Genomic DNA, 24,583 nt, shown 5'->3' with positions numbered 1-24,583 from the left:
AGTGTCCACTGAAAAATGTGCAGTGGAATTGCACTTCCCTTATATACCTGGTGCAAAGCCACTGCTCTTGGAAGCTACCTTGCTATTTGCCTTTTGTCACCACCATCCTTCTATTGTTCTCAGATATTCTTCTGGCTTCACTATTTTTCAAGTCTCATAAAAGAAACTTGCATTTAAAGAGGTCTGAAGGAAAGTGTGTTTTGCTCTGTATTATGTATGTTCCATGAAGGCTTATTTCTCTGAATTATTTAGGTGCTAAATTTCTTTCTGCTTGGAAAATATTTAATTATCCTCGGTTAGATGATCAAACACCACTTTTCAAAGATCCAATTTCATTGTTTGGTCAGTCTTCTCTCTTAATGCAAGAAGGCACTCATAATGCATTTCTGCTACTATTTTAAAATTTTATCCCTCCAGAAAAGCACAATTCTCTCATAATCTTGATAGTTCTACGATTAAAAGTTAATTCATCACCTTGAAGGCCTAATGTCCAAATTATTTTCTTCACATTTCAGGTGAGTTTAATAGAACCTCTCTCTGAATGCATTAAGCATTTGGTTGCTGCTAAATGCTAAATATTTATGTCTAAATATAAATGCTTTACATTTTCATATACAATGCTAAATATATGTACCATTTCATATGCCTAAATATATATGAGTTTTGCCTAATAACCTGAAATATCAACAAAATATGATATCATTCATCCATTCTTGGTTTTAACAGTTTTTTAACTGTTTCAGTGGCATTGTGGGCATAATGTGATTATGGCTTCATGGAAAGATGTATTTTGACTTTACTTTACTCCATTCTTCCATAGCAATTCCCCAAAGACACAATCAATGAAGAAGTGATAGAATTTTTGAATCCTTACTTTGAGATGGCAGACTACAACACTGAAACTGCTAAACGTGTATGTGGGAATGTAGCGGGGCTTTGTTCCTGGACCAAGGCCATGGCTTCCTTCTTTTCTATAAACAGAGAGGTGTTGCCCCTGAAGGTAAGCCTCCTCGGTGGAACTGCAGGATGTGTGCCGGCAGGGGGGTCTCTGGGTCAGCTGGGCTCGTCTTTCATGCAACACAGAAGCATCAGGTTTTATTGTACCCAAGCCCACGGGGAGAGCTAGCGATAGACAGGCCGAGCATAGGATGTTTCTTTCTTCTCTGTAATCCAACTCCAGTCGGTATTGTCTGAGCCTTAAGCATGGACTCTCTACAAGGGTACTAAGTCCATTGTGGGCTGCTGCACACTTTTTTTCCCCACAATGTCAACTTGAAAAAAGAAACACAGGAAACTCTAGCATAGGATCCACCAACAATGTCCAAGACCTCCTGCCGGGGACTCCTGTGAATGAGGCAGGGTGGACACAGTCACTGGTGTCTGGTCTTGGCTGCAGGGACAACATAGTATTTATTCCCTCTGCCTCTTTTGTCCCTCAGGAAAGAAACTGAATATCATCCTTTATTTAAAATGATTTGAGAGCATACCAGTGTTTCCCTTTGAGTAATTGCATTTCTCAGCTTCATTTGTCCACATCCCCCCAGCATTCAGTGACACTCAGTCTTTAGCAGATGGAGAGGCAAGTACCTGTCTTGAAAATGAAATACTGATGCCTCAGAACTCATACGTTATGGCTTTGTTGATTATTTTGCTTTTTGTAAGTCTGATCTTGCTCAACCATCAACTAAAATCCACGTACACTTATAAACTACCCAAGGAACTTAATAATCACACTAAAAATAATCAAGAATGAAAAGAACATAGGGATACAGTTGCAAGTCCCATTTTATTTTCTCTTTGTTCCCATATCAGGGCCATTTATTCAGTGGTGGAGGCCCTTGGGGTCCCAGGGCAACTTAAAAGAGAAGGGATTCATTTGGCTCAGAGATTTTTAGAGCAAATAGTTGATGTCATGCTGTTGGGCATTGTGGATTTGGGGACCACTGAAGACTCCAACATAGCTCACAATCGGACATTCTGATAGTGACTGAATTATAACAACCATATCCAGTGAAAAGTACAGGGCATCCTTTGCAAATTTTTCCAGTGGGTAAGCATACATAAGTGTCTTTAAGGGAATTACAGTTGAATTCACAATGGGGACTTTTTATTTTGTTGTAGTTACTTTAAATAAAATGAGCTGAAACCAGTATAAAATAATGGATGCTCTGAGCAAGGCTTACATAAGAATGATGACATCTCCTCCCTTACATTCTGTACATTTCAGGCTCCACCCAGTCCCAGGACAACATAGGTCCTACAGTAGGAAGTGAAGGGAACACAGTCAGGAGGGGAGACCTTTTACTTGTGCCTGGAACCTATGCTTCTCTTCTGAGAAGCCTGTTCTGGGAGTGCTCCCTATGTCCTTAGGAGCATCCAGAATCTGGGAGTCTTCAGATTGTCAGGTCTCCCCTAATTGCCATTGTCAGAAAAATAAATCTAGTTATGTAGATGCTACACATTCACTGCTTAGAGGGAAGGAGAAGACAAAGAAAGGGCAGGTTATCATCGGCAGCTCTGCTCAGTATATTAAGAAATACAGACCGAGAGCTCTAACTTCACTTATTCCTGGAGGGGCTTCACTTGCTAACTCCTGCTTCCCAAGTAAAGAGAGATTGAGGACACTCCTTAAACTCCTGTGGAAACCTCTTCACCACTAGTTAGTGAAGGAGACAGTGAGGGACTCTTCTTTCATCTTACAGTTCCTATAGATTGGCCAAGTGACTTCTAGTAGTGAGTAAACAAACAAATCTAATTATAAGAGTAGCAATTTAGATTCTATTCAATTTCATTCATATGAGATTTCTCCTTGGACACTCTGTGAAAACCAGTAAATGTTAGTTTACGTAAACAAAACATAACAACAGTAGAGTCTTAAATACTGAACACGGATAATAAAAATAATAATATCTATTGTATCATTATTATTATTATTTTTTTGCTGTACGCGGGCCTATCACTGTTGTGGCCTCTCCCATTGCAGAGCACAGGCTCCAGATGCGCAGGCTCAGCGGCCATGGCTCACGGGCCCAGCCGCTCCGCGGCATGTGGGATCTTCCCGGACCGGGGCACGAACCCATGTCCCCTGCATCCGCAGACGGACTCTCAACCACTGCACCACCAGGGAAGCCCTCTATTGTATTATTTATCAAACTCTCGTTATATGCCAGGTCCCAGACTTGGGTTTTTACCTATGTTATTTTATGTAATACACACACACACACACACACACACACACACACACACTCACAAATCCTAGGAAGTAGTTTTTCAATATCTTAATGGAGAAACTGAGGCTTGCAGAGTTTAAGTAATCTTAATAGAGTCCTGTGGCTCCTAAGGCGAGCAGCTGGATTTGAAAGATTTTATACCCTTTGATTAGTAGCTTTTGAGAGTTTCATTTAAAAAATTCGTATTATTATTTTTATTGGAGTATACTTGCTTTACAATGTTGTGTTAACTTCTTCTGTAGCATGAAGTGAATAAGCTATATGTATATATATATCCCCCTCCCTCTTGAGTAAAGTCCTAGAAAATATTCAAGATCTTTGGGGCTGCAATAGCTTGACATTAGTGGGTTACTTTAGTAAGGCTTAAAGGGAGAACATCGATTTCAAATTTGTTTCGAAAGGATTTTAATTCCTGCAAGCATGGACTACTTTCTACACCTCATTGTTTTCCAATATTGCTTTTGGTTATGTCTTTTGAGTCTTTTTTAGTAGCTTCCTAAAAGCAAATATTATTATTTGGTCAGAGCCCAAGTATCTGTTCTTTTCTGGATGGCAAGCAATATATGCAAACAACGGGAATGCCATCAAGTCCATCATCACCCGTAAAACCTAGATCTTTATATTCAGTGGTTAATCATGTTTCATCCTTTGTCTTGTTTTAACATCCTCATTGACAGTGATGAGCCCTGCTAGGCAGATGGTTCTAAATATTCAGATTTTTTTTTCTACAACTCAATAGTAAAATGTTCCGTGATTTGCCTATATACATTTAATATTACAATGTTTTGATTTAGGGATTGGCAAACTGTGGTCCTCAGGCCAAATCTAACCCACCACCTGTATTTGTATGGCTCGTGAAATTTTAAATTAAGTACCTGAACAATAGTCTTGATTTTGCCTCTTGGCCCCAAAAGCCTAAACTATTTACTATCCGGCACTTTATGGAAAAAATTTGCTGACTCTCTTCTAATGAATTATAATTTTCTGCTTACAAACATGTCAAGTTCACGTTAAGGTTTGTTCCTCACCATGCAATTTGAGAGGGGTCTAGGGGTGGATCAAAGAACACGTGTAACCCGTGGCTGCTGAGCTCTCAGACTCCGACATGCTGGATATTCGGTTTGTCGCCCATCCCTTCACCCTGTGTGTGTCCCGTGCAGGCCAACCTGGTGGTGCAGGAGAATCGCTACATGCTGGCCATGCAGGATCTGCAGAAGGCCCAGGCTGAGCTGGACGACAGGCAAGCCGAGCTGGATGTGGTGCAGGCTGAGTATGAACAGGCCATGACCGAAAAGCAGGTCCCTGTCTTCTTGCCGTAGGGGTTTGGGGGCGGGTGGTGATGTCACAGGCCCTCCTGGCTGTGGTCAGCCCTTTATTCCTCTCCTGCTTTCTCTCTCCAAGGGTTTGGTTTCCAGCAGGGATTCATTTAATTGATATACAATACAATACACATATACATACATACATACACAGCACGTACTCCCTCACTAAGCCCTGGAGTTTGTTTCTAACGGACACCGAGGACCTTGGGTGAGAGGTCAGGATATTCAGCCAAAACAGAATTTACTTCTGGAACACAGATGTTCTGAGTTTCCTTATTAATGGTGAGGCTAATAGCATCCTGTGCAGCATTTTTAACATTTTTCAAATCACGTCCTCCCACTTTATCTCATTTAATATTTGAAAGAATCTTTCAAGGTAGGTAGGGTAGATATTTTAATTTTACTCTCATTCTTTTTTTTTTTTTTTGCGGTACTCGGGCCTCTCACCGTTGTGGTCTCTCCCGTTGTGGAGCACAGGCTCCGGACGCGCAGGCTCAGCGGCCATGGCTCACGGGCCCAGCTGCTCCGGACTGGGGCACGAACCCATGTCCCCTCCATCGGCAGGCGGACTCTTAACCACTGCACCACCAGGGAAGCCCTATTTTACTCTCATTTTAAAGAAAGGAACTTAGGCCCAGAGAGGACAAGAGGAGGGCTTCCGGTCATGGGCGTTGGTCATAAGGCTGGATTAGACCTTGATCTTCTGATGTCTACTCGGGTCTTTCTGCTGGACCAACGTGCCTTACCACGTGGCTGTGTCCCAGTGACAATGACCACCTACAGCCTTCTCAACCTATGCATGTTTGTAGCTTTAGCACATTTCAGAATCAAGACTCATATATTTCCTCTCCACTGGGCAGCAAGCTCTTTAGTTGATTTATACTCATTCCGGCTCCACTGGGGCCTCCTTCATTCTGGTAATAGAGGCAGATTTAACATAAACCTAATGTAGCTTAAGTTTTATGGCCCCTCACTTGCACAGGCCCCATGAATGCTGGGGTTACTGGGAGTTGTAGAGAGTTCTGTGGGGAGGGGAAACCAGATTATAATTGACAAGCATTTGTGTGTAAGCATTCAGATCAAATACCTAGAGATCCCAGAGGAAAGGTACCTGAATTTCTCAACTATCAGGACTTTGTAGTGATTTCTTTCCCCAATTCTCATTTACATGTTCACTTTGGTATTTTGTATTTGTAAAAATTCTTTAATGATTTTTTTAAAGTGGTCCCCAGCTTAGATAAGCATCTGGCCTCACAAAATCTGTATCTGCCTCTGAGAAAACCTGCGCTTGATAAATAAGAGCTAGATTCTCTCTGTTCTTTCCTTGATGATTATACGGAACTCACCTCTGCCTCTTCTCAGCCCTCACTGGGCTGGATTGAGATTCCTGCTCTGTTAGTCTGTTCCCTTATAGGGGTCCCAATGAGGGAATTTAGATAAACATTTCAGTTTCACTATATGCAAGATGTATGGTATTTCCTCTTAAAGATACGTCTCCTGAAAACAAAATAAGAGCTTTTCAGAAATTTTAGAGAAGTAATTGTATAGCACCTATTTGGGTTTGTTATTTATGTTCTATGAAATTTACTACCATGATATGAAGAGAAAATTAACTTTGCAATTTGAGCGTCTACTTTAGAAACTGTGAGGAAGACACGTTAATTTCTACCATTTAGACACTCACTTATATCGGGAAGCACTACTACATACTGTAAAAATACTTTTCCGGCCCCATTTTATTATGGTTCAGTTTTAACAATTTTGCATTAGTTCGCTCAATAAACTTTTTTGTGTTTGAATATCCACTATTTGTTAGGTAAGCAATTATAAGGACCACATAAGAATGGCAACTCTAAAGGTGTGGCTCTAACTTTAAAACTTGGATCTCAACAAATGTCAAATGTTTTTCATTAAGAAAACAAAATCTGGCTGTGTGCCCACCTTCTCCCAACATGTTGGAGTGAACTTGAGCTTTAGTCATTGTGTTGCCCCTTCTCTCTCCATGGGGCTCTGTGAGAGTCCAGGGGGTTACAGACTACAGAGGCCAGGGGAGGGCTCTCAGGTCTACAGCTCATGGTCACGACTGGCAACCTCACAACCAGGTCTGTGCAGTCCCTGGAGGGGTGTGTGTCCTGCTGCTCTGTGCACAGGGCAGTCAGTGCCTTTGCAGAGGGTCCGCTTCCACAGGGCCTCTGGGAAGCTAGTCAGACTCTGGGGCACTAGGAGAGAGAGGGCCGGGAGGCACTACCCACAGAGTGCAAGGAATTCTGCACACTCCCCTAGCCAGGCTTGGAGGGGAGATCTGCTTTTCACTCCGGTGTGCCCATTTGCTCCTCTCCCATCCTCCATTTCCCAATCCCCCAAAGGATCCTGGGTTTCCAGAAAGCAACAGCCAGGAGGGGAGGGGTTGGCCATTTTTTATTTGGCCACATGGCAGTGGGGATGGGGAACTTTGGGAGGATAACTCATTAAAAATATCTGTCATGTGAAAAGTTTGTTTTAAAGGTAGGCAGAAGTAAATGATGTCGTATTATACTTCCAGCTGACATCTTTCTTCTTGGGGAGAAACAAACAAACAAATATGGATGGTGTCGATGTGCGGGTACACCTCTCAGCTGGGATTTGGGGTTTTCTGCATTAACTCTAGCGGGAAGGAAAACAGAGTAGACTAGAACAAACTGGAACAAATATCTTGCTTCTGAAAAACGCTGTATTGTGTTATTATTATGATAGCAATTCATGTTCCTTATAGAAAATACACATAGGTAACCCTGGAGATGAAGCCTAAAAATATTTTACTCTTTATCATTTCATATCTGCACATATGCCTGATTTACATGTATTTAAAATCCATGTAAAATTGTAGCAGATAATTGAGTACATACTGCTTTATAAGTTGAATTTTTAGCTAATGACTGTTTTTCTTTAACGTAATGATTATTTTTCTTAATGATTTTATTTTTAATGGCTTCAGAGCATTCTTGTTCACAATATACCATAATCTATGTAAATTATCCTCTATTAGACATTTAGCGTATATATGCCATATGTACATTATATAAATATATATAAATATTATACATGAACTTCCAGTGACTGGTCACGTAGCTAAATCTTTAGCCATATCCATTATTGTACCATAAGTATACATTTTTACAAGTAGAATTAGCAGCTGTCTTTTCAACATAGAGAAATGGAACCATTTGTTTTTAAGAACAAAGCCCTGAATGGCAATAGTGTGTGGAAGTCCGGTTAAAGGTCTTTTACTGACACAAGAGCAGCAGGGAGGGACCTACTAAGTCAGTGTGGCTGGAATTTGTGAATGAGCTTCAGGACTTCACAACCTGAAGATAATCTAAAGTTTCACCTAAAGTAAAAGGGGATGTGGAGTTACACAAAGCAGTAATGATGCTAGAACTTTAACATGAGAAATATTCCTCATTTTTAAGTAGGGATATGTATTTCTTTACATTTTGTTGTGCTATGTGATATTAGCATGTATGCTGATATTTTTATTTTTTTGATACAAAAATCATAAATGATGCAAATCTCCATTATTTCTCAGTTTATTAACATCTGGGGAGGGTTTGCCCATTGGCTCAGGGTCCCTCCTGAGGAATCCATCTATGCTATGTTCCATAGATAGGGCTTAAGACATAGGCTGGGCTGAGACAGACCCACAGAAATGGAATCTTATGCTTCCTGTGGAATAAGTGGCTCACATATCTCAGAAAGGAAGATAACATATGATGTTTTAAAATTATGTTTTTGAGCTCCAGGCTATATTTATCTGAACAAAGGTTTTCTTCTGGTTCTGTCTGTTTTTAGACCTTGCTTGAAGATGCAGAGAGGTGCAGACATAAGATGCAGACCGCTTCCGCGCTGATCGGGGGACTGGCAGGGGAAAAAGAAAGATGGACAGAGCAAAGCAAGGAGTTTGCTGCACAAACTAAAAGACTTGTAGGTATGTAATTCCCTTATTAATGAAATTACGTGTTGACTATGATAGGGAGTGAGCAAACTTAAGCTTTAATCAGAATACACATCAGCGCTCTATTACTTCAAATTCCTCTGCGTGTGTGTGTGTGTGTGTGTGTGTGTGTGTGTGTGTGTGTGTCCAGCTATTTCAAAAGGATGAATATTGGTCTGGCATTTAGGCAATGCTTATTAGATTTCAACCTCTTATTATCAGGTCATTTTTGAATTCTACGAGTGAATGGCCATATCGATCAAGGTCACTTAGAATGGAGGCTCTGTCTTCTGAGGTTTTGGTGTATCTCTTAAACTCAGAAATCATCCTCTCATATCCAACAAGAGTCAACATAATCCGGTGCTTGACTACTAGCAGCTATTACTTGGTGGACCATGTGCACTCTTTAACAATGAACTAAGCTACTGCTATTCACAAGACACAGCAACTTGTGGTTACAATTTGGTTTCTGAAATTTAGTTTGAAAGAATGGTTGTCTTTTTTTTCATTTCTAACATTCTGCAGAATTACGGGGCTAATCACAGAGGATTTCAGTGATGTTTCGTTTTCCGTTTTAGGGGATGTGTTGTTGGCTACAGCTTTCCTATCTTATTCTGGTCCGTTTAACCAAGAATTTCGCAATCTGCTGTTGAATGACTGGCAGAAGGAAATGAAAGCCCGGAAAATTCCGTTTGGAGACAATCTAAACCTCAATGAGATGTTGATTGATGCTCCTACCATTAGTGAATGGAACCTCCAAGGCCTGCCAAACGATGACCTGTCCATTCAGAATGGAATTATTGTCACAAAGGCATCTCGCTACCCTTTGTTAATAGATCCACAGACTCAAGGGAAGATCTGGGTTAAAAATAAAGAAAACCAAAATGAACTCCAGGTAATCTGGGTTTGAGTCTATTTATGCTACTAATCAATTTTAGTGCCCCAGATCAACAACTATCTGAGAATAAAGAAATATTTCATATTTAGAAATAATTTTATTATTAATATTTAAATATTAGTATTTAGAAATGATTTCTAAAAATTGCATTATTTGCATTCTTGTTGATCTCTCCAATGCCGTCTTTCAAAGGTTTCAGACTCCCTTCTGTCAGGGCCTAGGGCCCTCATTCATAAACAGAGCAGGGTGGAGCTATATTACATTAAGTGTACAGCACTTTATAAAGACACTTCATAATTATTCCATGATTATTTGTCACAAATATGGTGGTGGTGAGGAAAAGGCAACATTGCCATACAACCTTTACTTGCTTGTCAGTAAAAGGGAATGATGCAGTCAAGTGCTCTGGAGCTTCCTTAAAAAACTAAAAATGGAGCTACCATATGATCCTGCAATCCCACTCCTGGGCAAATATCTGGAGAAAACCATAATTCAAAAAGATACATGCACCCCAATGTTCATTGCAGCACTGTTTACAATAGCTCAGACATGGAAGCAACCTAAGTGTCCATCAACAGAGGAATGGATAAAGAAGATGTATATTTATACAGTGGAATATTACTCAGCCATAAAAAAGAATGTAATAATGTTATTTGCAGCAACATGGCTGGACCTAGAGGTTATCATACGAAGTGAAGTAAGCCAGACAGAGAAAGACAAATATCATATGATATCACTTATATGTGGAATGTAAAAAAAATGATACAAATGAAGTTATATACAAAACAGAAACAGGCCCACAGACATAGAAAACGAACTTATGGTTACCAAAGGGGAAAAGTGGGGGAGATGGATAAATTAGAAGTTTAGGATTGACATAAATCCACTACTATATATAAAATAGATAACCAACAAGGACCTACTATAGAGCACAGGTAACTATACTCGACATTTTGTAATAACCTATAAGAGAAAAGAATCTGAAAAAACTTATGTATAACTGAATCACTTTGCTGCACACCTGAAACTAACACAACATTGTAAATCAACTATACTTCAATTAAAAAAAATAAATAAGGGCTGGATGGTTTGCTAAGGTGAAGAATGGAAACAGTTTGGAGCAGCATTTTGATCTTGTTTTTAGATCACATCTCTAAATCACAAGTACTTCAGAAACCACCTAGAGGAGAGTCTTTCTCTTGGAAGGCCCTTGCTTATCGAAGATGTTGTGGAGGAACTAGATCCAGCCCTGGATAATGTTTTGGAGAGAAACTTCATTAAGACCGGGTCTACCTTTAAGGTAGGTTAAACCTATAGATGACAGTGTGCAGAATCTTACCATGAGGCCAGGTAAATGTGACATAGGTGACAGTTTCTCAATGGGCAGCAATTCAAATTTGAGGCATTTGCTTTTCTCTTCTACACTTCCTGAGTTGGGATCAAGAGCAGTCTTTTTAGGAATATCTACTTCACTTGTATAATAAAGTCTGACTCCATTGTGATGGTTGACTTTGGACAGTTTTCAAGCCCCATCATGACCCTCTCCCCTTCCATCCCCAGTCTGGGCAAGCTGGTAAGAAAACGTGGGTTCACTCTCCTTTGGCACTGGTGGGAAGTTCAAATCATGCAGCTCTCTGCTCATGACGTGTCTGGGAAACTTCATCCCAGCCCCAATGGGTAACCACCATAAAACCCTTAAACAGCTTCCCCTCCCTACTCTCTCAAGTGAGGTTTTTTGTGGACCTGTGTGGGAGCCTACCCTAATATTTCCAGAAAGTCTCATGTGAATAATAAACATCTTCATATCTTTTTGTTACATGAGTGACATCATCAGTCTTGACTTCTGAACCAAATTTTGGGTGGGGAATCCATCTCACTTCTGCGGTATGATCACAACAATTTTGGTGATAAATTCTATATATATTGTATGGTGTATATTGAATAACTTCCTTCCTTACCCCCTTCCTTCCCTCCCTCTCTCCCTTCCTTCCTCTCTTATTCCCATCCTTCTTTCCTTTCATCCTAGTGGCTTAAAGCCCTGTGAATGCCTAATGACCATTTCTTTTTTAGTATACAGATGCTCTCCAGGTACATAGCTGTTAAAAGCAACACTGGATCCTATACAAAAAGCACACAGTAAGGTGTATCTCTGTTTTATTACTTTTAACTTTCCTTTTTATAAAAAAGGTGAAGGTTGGTGACAAAGAGGTAGATGTGATGGATGGCTTCAGACTCTACATTACCACCAAGCTGCCCAATCCAGCCTACACCCCTGAAATAAGTGCGCGGACCTCCATCATCGACTTCACTGTCACCATGAAAGGTCTAGAAGATCAGTTACTGGGGAGAGTCATTCTCACAGAGAAGCAGGTGAGTGAAGTATGGCCCTACCGCTTTCTGCATCATGTTGCGATTTTTTCATTGACAAAAGTGATATGATGAAAGTTGTAATAGGATTGAGTCCCCTCCTTTAATTCCTATGTTTCTTCCATTATTAATTTCCAAGTGTCTTAAATAACTACTAACCAATTATCTACCCAATATGTTGCATCTGCATCGCATAAATCATATAGATCATCAATTGATTTTATATAGGGGACTGATGTAACTATGAGACTATCAGTCTCAATATCAGCATCATTGTTCTGGATTTATATTACTTTATTTTTCTGAAGTTTGTTCTATTATTAATTCTAGTCACCTGTTGATTTTTAGCTTTCTAGTTTTTTCTTTCATTAGATTCATTATTATGCTTTTGGAATATAAAATTAAAACGTTTTACTCAGATAACATGACATTGCCAATTCTTATTTGTTATCCAAGAGAGCTCTGTGTGTGTTGTGAGAAGATAGAAGTTGGTGACACTAGGTTTCACTGTGCACCTTCTGAGGGCTACCGGATTCATTATGCTCTAAGCATAACTCCATATCTGTTTTCTCTCAATGAAAAATGGCCAATAATTTATAACTTCTGTGTTCTGAGTCACCATTTTCTCCGGGGGACATCTGAGTCTTAAGGAAAGAAATCTGGAGGATTTTAATAGGACTGCTTTGGTGAAACTGCATCAACTCTGAAAGTTGCAATCGATATTTTTCCTGAGTTCTGTGGCAATGTGGAGTTTGGTTTACTTTATACCTCCCTTCTACACTGACCTAAAGATTTATTTAGGTTAAATCTACTGGCAAAATCTTTGAAATCTGTCCCTCCCATTCTTTTTACCTTTTCTGTATGTCGTACCATGCTTGCTCTTCTGAGCCCTTCCTTATGTTTATCTCTTTCTCTGTCTCTCTTCCCCTCTTCCTGTTTTATGAATCTTCTGTTTACTTTTTAATTTATTGTACATAAATCATAGAGTTATATGGTTGGAAATTGCATTAAAAGCCTTTAATCCAGCTTCATAAATTCACATGGTTGGTGACCTCAGTATGGCAGGAACCGATGCTAGCGTTCCTACCACAGACTGGCTACTGAAGAAATAACATCCTTCCAAATATATACTTGTTTATTTTTGAAATCTCAGTAGAGGTGGTTGAGGAAGTTTGGCGCTGCCACCCCCTTATTTCAGGAAGGACAGGGGTTCTTGATCAACAGCAAATCTGTGGAGCCAGGGCATCCCTGAGGGTCTTCGGGGCAGTATCCATTGCCCGTATTGTAGGCTCTGCTTTCACCTGTAGTGCTGGCTTCAGGTAGATAAGGGGCTTTGATAGCACTTTGAATAATATCCTTGTCCTCGGCTTTCTTGCTATTCAGCTGAGCTGAATACAAGTCTCCTTGGAAAAAATAATTTGGCTTCCCAGATTTTTGGATGCAACAAAACACAGCAACAACTCCAGGACTGAGCTGTAATTGTTGCAGCAGAGTTTTAAGATGAAGTAAGGGGCACTTGAAGCTCACTGGGAGATTTTGAACAGCCTTGAAAAGCCAGTATCGATCCCAGGCCAGGCTTTTCTTTACTTCCTGGGAAAGTTGGGTGCCTTCAGACATTATTCTCTTACCATCATCTCATTATCAGAATTTGTCCCAGGCTCAAAGGAAATGATTCTCACAAAAGTGTGGTCAGAGTGACGTGACACTCATTCTCTTATAATAGTCATCTTACCCTGAACTACATTAGAATACAACACAAAATCTGTATTTTTTTTTCTCTAAAGCAAAGTGAGCTGCTAGGCTTATCTGTGATGGATTTTAAGTAGTCTCCTTTCTGCCAACAGCTTTTCCTTTTGCAGCATCTTCTGCCCACTGTGCTCCTGAATTTGCGCACTTTCCTGAATCTTTTCAGCCTGGGTGGTGGCAAGTGGGTCTGAGTTGATCTCTGGCGCTTTCAGGGCATTTTTTTTTTTAATCATCTAGTGACTCAGTTGAAAAGAGCCTATGTCTGTGCCTACGGATACAGATATAAAACATTAAGTCCAAATTGTTTCTTTGACTTCAGCGACATTGAAGTCTCTCTTACTATGATCACATCTTGGGTGATGGTAAAAAATATCAATATGAAATGTTATTGGGCCAAGGTGGGGGGGGCTTTTGAAAGCTAGGAAGATCCCACAGATAGGAAGTTGATGTTGGAAAGCATCTAAGAAATTCCCTAAATGTAGGGCGCATGGAAACAAATGGTGAACATCTTCAGTCAGGATGAGTTATGCCTTCACTGGTCTGTTGATTCTTCTTGTGAAAGGCAGCTTGGAACAGTAACTTAGGATACAAGGGAAAGGCTACTCTTAGTTCTTTGAGTCCATAAATTCACCAGCTGTCCAGTGTTCTGGGAATACAGGCAGTGAGGCGCCTTATTATCATGCAGGATCTGGTCTCATGAATGCTCAGCTGTACAGCCTTAGCAGGTTTGTTTGCTTAAGAGACAAAGGGAAACCTCAGAGCCTATGAAAGCAAGGAAGGCAGATTTTTAACTGACTTTATACTTTCTGTGTGCTTCAAGGCAGTCTTTTAAAAAATTTTATTTTTATTTTTATTTTTTGCGGTATGCGGGCCTCTCACTGCTGTGGCCTCTCCCAGTGCGGAGCACAGGATCCGGACGTGCAGGCTCAGCAGCCATGGCTCACGGGCCCAGCCGCTCCGCGGCATGTGGGATCCTCCCGGACCGGGGCACGAACCCGCGTCCCCTGCATTGGCAGGCGGACTCTCAACCACTGCGCCACTAGGGAAGCCCCGGAAGGCAGATTTTTAACTGACTTCCTATTTTTCTGTGTGCTTCAAGGCAGGCTTTTTAAATGCATGGGCTGTTCAGGTTCGCATCAAGGTCATATTCAATTGTTCACCTGATGTACCTGTGAGTATATTTAGACGGCCTGCTGTTGTCATCAGAAGGTGATGTATCAAGACCATTTTAAATAGGCAGCAAACCAGTAGCCCTCCAGAAACTTTCCTTTAAAGAAACCTAGTCTCTTCGGGTCACTCTCACCTTGATCCTAGAGAATAAGAAAGAATTTCAAAGAGAACTATGTACTATTAGGAGAAAAATATTAATATCAATTAACAGCTTCTACTAGCCGCACAATCCAAAGCCTCAAGTGTCATCATTGTTCAGAATTTCGGATGAGCAAACAGGTGTCTGACTTATTTCTTTTGGAGCTGGAAGGACCTAAACTTGGTGGAACTGACATGGGAAATAACTTAATAATGACACTACATAGACATTGTTATCACCATTGTTACTGGTGGTGGAGAAAAAATAAATCTGTTGCTGAGTTCAGTTGTTTAATCTTTCATTTTAATTACCAGTGCAAGGTACAGAGAGAAAGAATCTTTGGGAATAAAGCCTGGGTGATACGTTAAAAATGAGAACTGTGGAAGGCTGTCATCTATTTCCTTTTATTGATTCCAAAACTTTGGTTAGAGTTGAAGTTTATGAACAGAAAGAATTTTAGTTTTCATTTGCATCCTTGTTGAGCCACTTAACTTTTGATCGTGTAATTAATCAATAGCACATTTCATGAAGCTGTACTGAATCACTGATGTACTTTCTTATTCAATTCAGGGACACTTTTCACATTATCACAGTTTATATAAAATTTTTACGTTGTGGTCTTAATATATAGAACACATAGCACAAATGTGTGTGTGCGTGTGTGTGTGTGCTAAGAGATAATCCCTTTGGTGGGAAAAATGCTAATAGACAAAATTATTTTGATTAATTTTGCCCCTTTGTATTAATTTGTAAAAGAACTATATTATGGAACTAAAGTTGTAGTTCAACAGAAATATGTTTAAATGTGTTATACAAATGAAAATATGCCTAAAACCTTATCCCAAAGTAGGTTTTCCATTTTTAAAACTCACATGAAAAGCAAATAGCAATTGTTCTATTTTCTTTCAGAGGTATCTTTCTTTGCCCCATAACTATTGTTCTGTTCTACTGTTTGGCCACTGGTGTGCTATTTAATGAATAGTTTGCTTTTGGAATTCCAAATATTACTTTAGGTTGTAGTATTTACTTCAGAGTATATTATTTCATCAGTTTCAAACTATGGGGGAAATGTACTCCTTAGTCTTATTTTAATCCTTTGGGAATATGAGCATTTCTTTAAGTGACAATTTTATTTAATTAATGTTAACAATGACATTAAATTGACTATAATCAACTCAATAATGTTCAAGCTTTTACTTACTATCTTTAAAATCAGGAAAGGAATAATTTGTACCTTATTGTATGTATTACTAATAAGTGTGTTTACTTTCTTAATAATGGTTTTCATAAACAACGTGGAGGCATAATTTTAGTCTCAGTCCTGTAGTTCTCAAGTGGAGATGAGATTGGAAATATAGGCTGTAACAGGTTTTGCAAACTATGTTGAAAATTTTGGACCTTTCCAAATAGTAAAGGGAGATCCCTCTATGACTGGGAGCAGAAAAGGGGGTGATGGCAGAGCAAAAGATCAGCGGGGAGACCAGTTATGGTTAGAGTAGTCCCCTGAGCAGTAATTAAAGCCTACATTAGGGTAATTACTATGTAATTGGAAAAAAATGGAGGAAGGCTTATGCAGCAAGGCTCAGTAAGACTTGGTGCAGATCTCGGATTTGATAGCCCATGGTCTCAACTCCAGCAGACATGAAAGCATGCATCCTTAGCATTGTAAGTGCAAGATTAGAAAGTTCTCCTTTAAAAAAATCCCTTTCAGCTCCTTTATTATGCTTTTACAATGATACGTGGAATTCTAAAGTGTGATTTATTTTGTACCAACTTATAATTTTACTTTTCTTTTTTTTTTTTTTTAAAGATGTTGGGGGTAGGAGTTTATTAATTAATTAATTAATTAATTATTTTGCTGTGTTGGGTCTCCGTTTCTGTGCGAGGGCTTCCCCTAGTGTGGCAAGTGGGGACCACTCTTCATCGCGGTGCACGGGCCTCTCACTATCGCGGCCTCTCTTGTTGCGGAGCACAAGCTCCAGACGCGTAGGCTCAGTAGTTGTGGCTCATGGGCCTAGTTGCTCCGCGGCATGTGGGATCTTCCCAGACCAGGGCTCAAACCCGTGTCCCCTGCATTGGCAGGCAGATTCTCAACCACTGTGCCACCAGGGAAGCCCTGGTTTTACTTTTCAAGCTACTCATTACCAAATAAATATTACAATGCATCTGAAAAATCCATGCTGGAAACGAATGAAGGGAGGGGATAGAGAGAAGAGACGTCTTCTGAGCAGCTGTCATGATCCAGTCACTGGTTTGAGCTTCTTTGCTAATGATATCCTCACAATCACTCTCTGAGCTGTTTTTATGTCCATTTTGCAGATGAAGAAACTGAGGCTTATAGACTTGCATAACATGGCCAACGTCATGCAGTTAATAAGTCCTGGGTGTTAGAATTTAAACGTGTCTTCCTGATATAAAAATGCTCACTCTTCTCACTGCTTTACTTTCCTTCCCTTACCTGTCTTCATGTAAGGACTTTTATCAGGCTCAACTTTAAGAACTCAGAAACAATAATGAGAGTGTGTAATATTTAAGAATATGGCAAGAGTGTGTAAAATTTGAGAATATGGCAATAAAAATATTTGAATTATTTCTATTTAATTTTATTATCACTTTGTTTCCTAGTGTAACCATATTGTGAGTGCATTTATTATAACTGCCCATGGAAAGGAATTTTATAGTAACCATTAAATGTCACTTGTTTATACTAATTTCTACATTATCTCAAATACAAGATTATTATCTAGTAAATAAATGAATTAAAATGACCAGTAAGGAGATTGCCAACAAACACATGAAAGGATGCTCAACATCACTAATCATTAGAGTAATGCAAATCAAAACTACAATGAGGTACCACCTCACACCGGTCAGAGTGGCCATCATCAAAAATCTACAAACAATAAATGCTGGAGAGGGTGTGGAAAAAAAGGAACCCTCTTGCACTGTTGGTGGGAATGTAAATTGATACAGCCACTATGGAGAACAGTATGGAGTTTCCTTAAAAAACTAAAATAGAACTACCCTATGACCCAGCAATCCCATTACTGGGCATATACCGTGAGAAAACCATAATTCAAAAAGAGTCATGGGGCTTCCCTGGTGGCGCAGTGGTTGAGAGTCCGCCTGCTGATGCAGGGGACGCGGGTTCGTGCCCCGGTCCGGGAGGATCCCACATGCCGCGGAGCGGCTGGGCCCGTGAGCCATGGCCGCTGAGCCTGCGCTTCCGGAGCCTGTGCTCCGCAGCGGGAGAGGCCACAGCGGTGAGAGGCCCGCGTACCGCAAAAAAAAAAAAAAAAAAAGAGTCATGGACCCCAATGTTCATTGCAGCACTATTTACAATAGCCAGGACATGGAAGCAACCTAAGTGTCCATCGACAGACGAATGGATAAAGAAGATGTGGCACATATATACAATGGAATATTACTCAGACATAAAAAGAAACAAAATTGAGCTATTTGTAGTGAAGTGGATGGATCTAGAATCTGTCATACAGAGTGAAGTAAGTCAGTTAGAGAAAAATTCTGGATGCTAACACATATATATGGAATCTAAAAGAAAAAAAATGGTTCTGAAGAACCTAGGGGCAGGACAGGAATAAAGATGCAGACGTAGAGAATGGACTTGAGGACACCGGGAGGGAGAAGGGTAAGCTGGGACGAAGTGAGATAGTGGCATAGACACACATACACTACCAAATGTAAAATAGATAGCTAGTGGGAAGCAGCCGCATAGAACAGGGAGATCAGCTTCGTGCTTTGTGACCACCTAGAGGGGTGGGATAGGGAGGGTGGGAGGGAGACGCAAGACGGAGGGGATATGGGGATATATGTATATGTATATGTATAGCTGATTCACTTTGTTATGCAGCAGCAACTAACACAGCAATGTAAAGCAATTATACTCCACTAAAGATGTTAAAAAAAATAAAATAAAATGACCAGTAAGGAAGCTTTCAAATGTAACCAAATAACACATGGAAGCAAAGACAGTAAGAGCAGGTCTTAATTGCATTGCTGTATCTCAAAGAATTAAGAATTGATGCAAGTTTGAGCTTTTGTTTTGCTTAAAGAGGGAATTTTTCTTTTTTCTAGAATGTTCCTGGACCTGACTCACTGTGCTCAGAGCATGAGTTGGGAGGCTGGTAGGGTCCCACACACCATAAGTGTTCAACCAATGGAACGTACAGCAGAGGCCAGTGCTCTTTCCTTTTTGCCTTCGTGCAGTTTTGCTACCATGACCTTTATTTTTAACTTCATGGTTTTTGTTACAAAGGGAGAATTTTCATGTCTGTATTTCTGGCACTAAGACATGACTAGATTTTCTGGTACACTAATGTGTTTCAGTTTATCAGTTTGAAAAGGGGTATAGCATTTAATCATTCACCAGGCAATATTGAGAGCCTACTATGTATCGGACATTGTACTAAGAGTTGGAGAATGTATCAATGAACCAAAAAATCCTTGGAGCATAACTATTAAGTAACTTATATGTTATATTAGAAAGAAAGTAAATAATCACATAATTAATGAATAGTCCTATTATGTTTTATATGATTTCGTGTGATTCATCACTGCATATAACTTTAGATTTCTAGTTTTCTCGATAGGGAGTAGAATCTACAAAACCTGCTGAGCCATATCCAGAATACGTAACTGAGTATTTACCTTTCTGAAGCTGGTCTAGCAGTGTGAGCTTGGTATCACATGCCCAGGTACCCACACAACTGGAATTGCTGACAGTGCTCTCCTGTTCAAGCCACCTGCACTTAACCCTCGTTTCCCCATATTGTATTTACACTGAAATGTGTGTAACTTTAGTAATGCAGGTAAGCATAGGTACCTTGTCAATGGACACTATATTTAGAAAGCTTTTCAAGCAAACTTGCTAATGCGTATCTTTCTCTTCAAGTTTTAAATTCCATTTCCTCATTGTCTTTTCCTCTTTTGAATCTTTTATTAACTTCAAGTTAGTGTCTCTCATGAAACAATTTGACTTTCATGTACAATTTGACTTGGTGCTGGCAGCATCTCCCAGCCTCTGGGTTTCCTGCTGCCCTTGGCTTGTTGAGTGTCATGGCTGTTTCCTCCTTCCCTCACCCTCACCAGCCCCATCTTTTCTTTACTTCTCTTTCACTGTCTCTCCCTCTCCAAACTACCAAAAGGAAGAAATAGCCAATAAGGGCAATAATCTTCCAAAGCCATTCTCTCCCCAGCTACCCATAAGGTCTTTTAGGAAGGATTCAGAATGTCCCTTCTCTTGGAGAGGACAGCATCTTTTCTTTTCAGGTCAAGATGATTTTTCAATTTAAATGTACATGCAGTAGCAGCGCAGTTTGCTTGCCTAACTTTTGGACACTTGCTTGTCACAGAGTTGGATACTAGTTCAACACACAAGTTGAGAATAATCACATTCAAACAACGATAGAGCCCTTTTAAACAAGAAACCAAACAGAGGTAAATATATTTAATCTGAGACGCATATATTGTCTTCAAATAAAGTTCAGTTTCAAAACAGGAGTAAATATGATCACAGAAGTCCCTTAAAAATGAGTTGAATTTAGGAAATAAATAGATGGTAAATAGTTAATACAGGTAATATTTTTAGTACATTTTACATTGTTTGCCACCAATCCTTCTTTCCTCCATTAATTCTCCTCCTCTAATTTTGATGTCTGTATTTCCTGCAGTCAAATGTGATAACTACAGTACAGGAACTCGAGAGCAGCCCCCTAGGTAAACTTTTTAAGGAATGGCCAAACCATAGGTGTTCATTAAGAAGAAAATATATTTATGCAAATTAACAGGAACTGGAGAAAGAAAGAACTCATCTCATGGAAGATGTAACTGCAAACAAGAGGAGAATGAAGGAGCTAGAAGATAATTTGCTTTACCGTCTGACCAGTACCCAGGGGTCCCTGGTGGAAGATGAGAGTATCATCCTTGTGTTGAGTAACACAAAAAAGACAGCTGAAGAGGTGACACAGAAGCTGGAAATTTCAGCTGAGACAGAAATTCAAATTAACTCAGCCCGGGAGGAATATAGACCTGGTGAGTTTGGTAATGAAAGACAAATGTCACAGGAAAATGAAACGAGAAATGAGAATTAGAGAAATTGAAGTAAGGATGTTATGAAAACGACTGTGCAACGTGGGGTGGCCATTTGTGTTTTGTGGCATTTCTTTAAATGTTCAGTAAAATTGAGATGAAGAAATTTTATAATGGTGTAAATTTTCTAGGTGCTTATAATTCATATTATTGGCAAATTCTTTAAGGTTCCTGTGAACTTATTTTTAAACCAGAAAGTAAAGAGAATTATTAAAGACATCCGACTAGTGAAGACAAAAACTAGTGAAGTCTGAGGAATTTGTGCTGCATTTGTGGGCTGTTCACTAGTTGTTTATCATTTGGTAACAATAAGCCTGTATTTTGTTTGTAGTCCTGTAGAGTTCCCATGAGTCCAGGTAGTTCTCTGGTCTCATGGGAACCCTTCAACCTTATCCACAGATCAGCAAATCAGTGTTGTTCATGGGTTATAAAGGGAACCTGCTAAAAGAATTCAATTTCCTTTAGTAATTTATCATGCCTTTTGGAAAAATAATTGAAACAATATCTACTGGTGGAGAGTCAGGAGCGTCATCTTTGCGATGCCTTGGCTTACTTGAGGCCAAGTTTAGTCAGGACTTCCTCATGGAGTTTAAGAATGAGGTCCTTAACAATGCCTACACAGTTTGCTGGATGTTACAGTACAATCCATGCTGTCCCACTGTTTGTCTTTTCCACCTATGGAAGAGTGTAATAAAATGTATTTATAAGGAATCTAGAGATTCTAAAACAGAAAGTATCATTTAATGAACCCAAATAGCAGACTACTTGTTCAAAGCTTACAAAGAAGAATTAAATATATATGATGACTTTGCTCTAGACTCCCATTGTTGGTAGATAGTCATTGCTAAGATGTACAAATAGAACTTGTTTCATTTAGCGTTTAGACTGATCTGTGCATGGGTCATTTATTTTCTGGGCTCGTAGCAAGTGCAATGTTGCTCTTTGTCTTTTAGTTGCTGCCCGGGGCAGCATCCTCTACTTCCTCATCACGGAAATGTGCTTGGTTAATGAGATGTATCAGACTTCACTCCGCCAGTTTCTTGGCTTGTTTGACCTTTCCTTGGCCAGGTACGTCTGTACTCAGGAAGCCAAGCTGAATTCTGTATCTGTGGGTTAGAACGGTGACATTACATTGATAACTTATTTTCCCTTTGCACCTAAGCTGCTTCTTTTTCTTTAAATCTAAGTTGAGTGTAATTACCAGTGTGTTAACAAATCATTCTCATTTTTCATTTTATGCTTAGAGAAAGCTCTACCAACTATTCATCCACTGATCGATTCCTTTGGTTTCCCCAAGTTTCTGTTAAACAGGAAAATTCCCCAGACATTGTTGTGAGTGATAATACTCTGCAGGTAAAATTGATTCAGACAACATGGAGGATTCTGTTATTTCATGTGGAGAGAGTGCTTGTTATTTTAGATTTAGGAGGCTTACTCTTGATGTGTAAAAAATAAGAATTGGTCTTCCAGAGTTACTTATTTTCCATTAAAGATGTTGTTTTTAGGGACAGTTGCAAAGGGTGGGACAAGCCTGATTTAAATGTTCTCTTCTCCAGGTCTGTCAAGAGCCCAATTACAAGCAAGAGGATCACTAATATCATTGAGCACATGACCTATGAGGTTTATAAGTACACGGCTCGGGGTTTGTACGAGGGGCACAAATTTCTCTTCACCCTGCTGCTTACCCTAAAAATTGACATGCAGAGGAACCGAGTCAAGCATGAAGAGTTTCTCACCCTTATTAAAGGTCAATATTCGAATAGAAAGCATTGTGCACAGGCGCAGATGTAGGAATGAAAGTGAAGGTCTTGTGCATTTTTTTTTTTAGCAATAGCAGTTTCCTTGCATTTCATTGAAGATTGCATTTATGTGAGCTTTTTAAACATTAAAAAATTAATTAACTAATTAATTAATCTTTTTATTTTTGGCTGTGTTGGGTCTTTGTTGCTGTGCACGGGCTTTCTCTAGTTGCGGCAAGTGGGGGCTACTCTTCGTTGTGGTGTGCAGGTTTCTCATTGTGGTGGCTTCTCTTGTTGTGGAGCACGGGCTCTAGGCGTGCGGGCTTCAGTAGCTGTGGCTCGTGGGCTCAGTAGTTGTGGTGAACGGGCTCAGTTGCTCCACGGCATGTGGGATCTTCCTGGACCAGGGATCGAACCCATGTCCCCTGCACTGGCAGGTGGATTCTTAACCACTGCGCCACCAGGGAGGTCTGAGCTATTTTATTTGTTCATTAATTGCATGAATATTTATTGGGAAACTATTGCATGCCAGGACACAGAGTAGGCACTTGAAACATAATAAACAGTAAGTAAATTGTGCAGTGTGTGAGGAGCTAGTAAGCACTATGGAAAAATGGAGAAGGATAAGGGAGTTGGGGAATGTTTAGTATGTGGAGTGGGGAAGTTTTAAAATTTTTAATGGGATATTTAATGGGATCTCTCATTGGGTAGGATTCCCGAGAGATGGACAGGTGGCCAAGACCTGAAGGACCAGGGGATGTTGGTTCTGGGGACATTTAGAGAAAGTGCTGAAGGTTGAGGAGGTGACATCAATGCCTCTAGTGGGAGAGGGTGTTCTATGATGAAGGCAAAGCAAAGCAACCAGGGCAGCTGGAGCAGGGTGGGTGAGGTGACCATGCCACTCATCCCATGGATATTTCCTCTATATCTATTGTAGCATTGATCACAGACAGGTACCCTCTGCTGTGGAAGGCTGGGAAACACACATTTGCTATCACATTCTTGAATGTCTGGACAAAAAGTATTTAAAGGAACAGTGGAAATGATGCTAGGCTTGAAATGGTTTTATCTACTCTACCTTTCTAAACAAAGGTTTATCTTTAAAGATAAGGCACAACTTCATCTTTGGAGGGGTGGATTTTCATTGACTTCACCTACATGGAGAGTAGATTTGCAGAGGAACTTGAAGAGGATCCCAATGGGGGCAGTAGAGAAGGGCATACATGGGGGTATATAGGTCAGAGTCATACTTATACATACACAAATGCATATTCATGTTCATATACATATGCTTATGCATCTATAACTATATCTATATCTATGTGTCTTATGGTAGCAATAAAGACTCAGTTAGACTTGAAAACTCAGAAATTATGATTTGTGGATGATCTCTCTTTCTCTTTCTCTCTCTTGTTTCTAAACGTTGAACCCTTGCCCCTTAGGTTTCTTTTTGTTCCAAGTTTCCTAAATCAGAGCACATGGAAGATGAACGGTCTGGTGAGACCTTAGATGGACATGTAGGTGTAGGAGTTGCCTTCTTCAGTGAGTCCTTCGTATATAAATGATTTCTGGCCTCAGTGACTCTGGTCCTTCAGCTGATGAAGCTTCCTATGGGAAAGTTGTTCCTGACACCCTCAATTCAGGAGTGAGATGCATTTCCCTATGGAAATGACATTGAACATAGTGTCCAGAAATACTGTAAAGTGTGTTACAGTTTGGTGTGATCAAAACACACATGAGACTTAGAGTTGGGAAGACTCTAAGGGAAAATAGTGGCTTTGCCACCTTCTGGATGAGTGGTTTTGATCAGGTTATTTAAACTTTTCAAGCTTCAGTTGCCTCAGCTATGAAACAAGGATAGTCAAATAGACATAATAGGATTATTGAGAATTCG

At 39.9% G+C, this 24,583-nt stretch overlaps 1 protein-coding gene across 1 annotated transcript in view; it reads left to right on the top strand.

Moving 5' to 3' along the window:
* Nucleotides 1–24,583, top strand: part of DNAH5 (dynein axonemal heavy chain 5) — a 284,476-nt gene that overhangs the window by 228,025 nt on the left and 31,868 nt on the right. Inside the window, exons 60-68 of the mRNA XM_081232392.1 lie at nt 821–1,000; nt 4,391–4,528; nt 8,381–8,516; nt 9,101–9,417; nt 10,565–10,720; nt 11,608–11,790; nt 20,650–20,893; nt 21,904–22,018; nt 22,507–22,697. Of these exons, the coding sequence (XP_081088518.1) occupies nt 821–1,000; nt 4,391–4,528; nt 8,381–8,516; nt 9,101–9,417; nt 10,565–10,720; nt 11,608–11,790; nt 20,650–20,893; nt 21,904–22,018; nt 22,507–22,697 (1,660 nt within the window). The remainder of the gene's footprint in view (nt 1–820; nt 1,001–4,390; nt 4,529–8,380; nt 8,517–9,100; nt 9,418–10,564; nt 10,721–11,607; nt 11,791–20,649; nt 20,894–21,903; nt 22,019–22,506; nt 22,698–24,583) is intronic.

The sequence above is a fragment of the Mesoplodon bidens genome (genome assembly GCF_964165515.1).
Source record: "Mesoplodon bidens genome assembly, chromosome: 4".
Classification (NCBI taxonomy): domain Eukaryota; kingdom Metazoa; phylum Chordata; class Mammalia; order Artiodactyla; family Ziphiidae; genus Mesoplodon; species Mesoplodon bidens.
The sequence above is the reverse complement of the archived record's forward strand: the minus strand, read 5'-3'. Positions and strand labels throughout refer to the sequence as shown.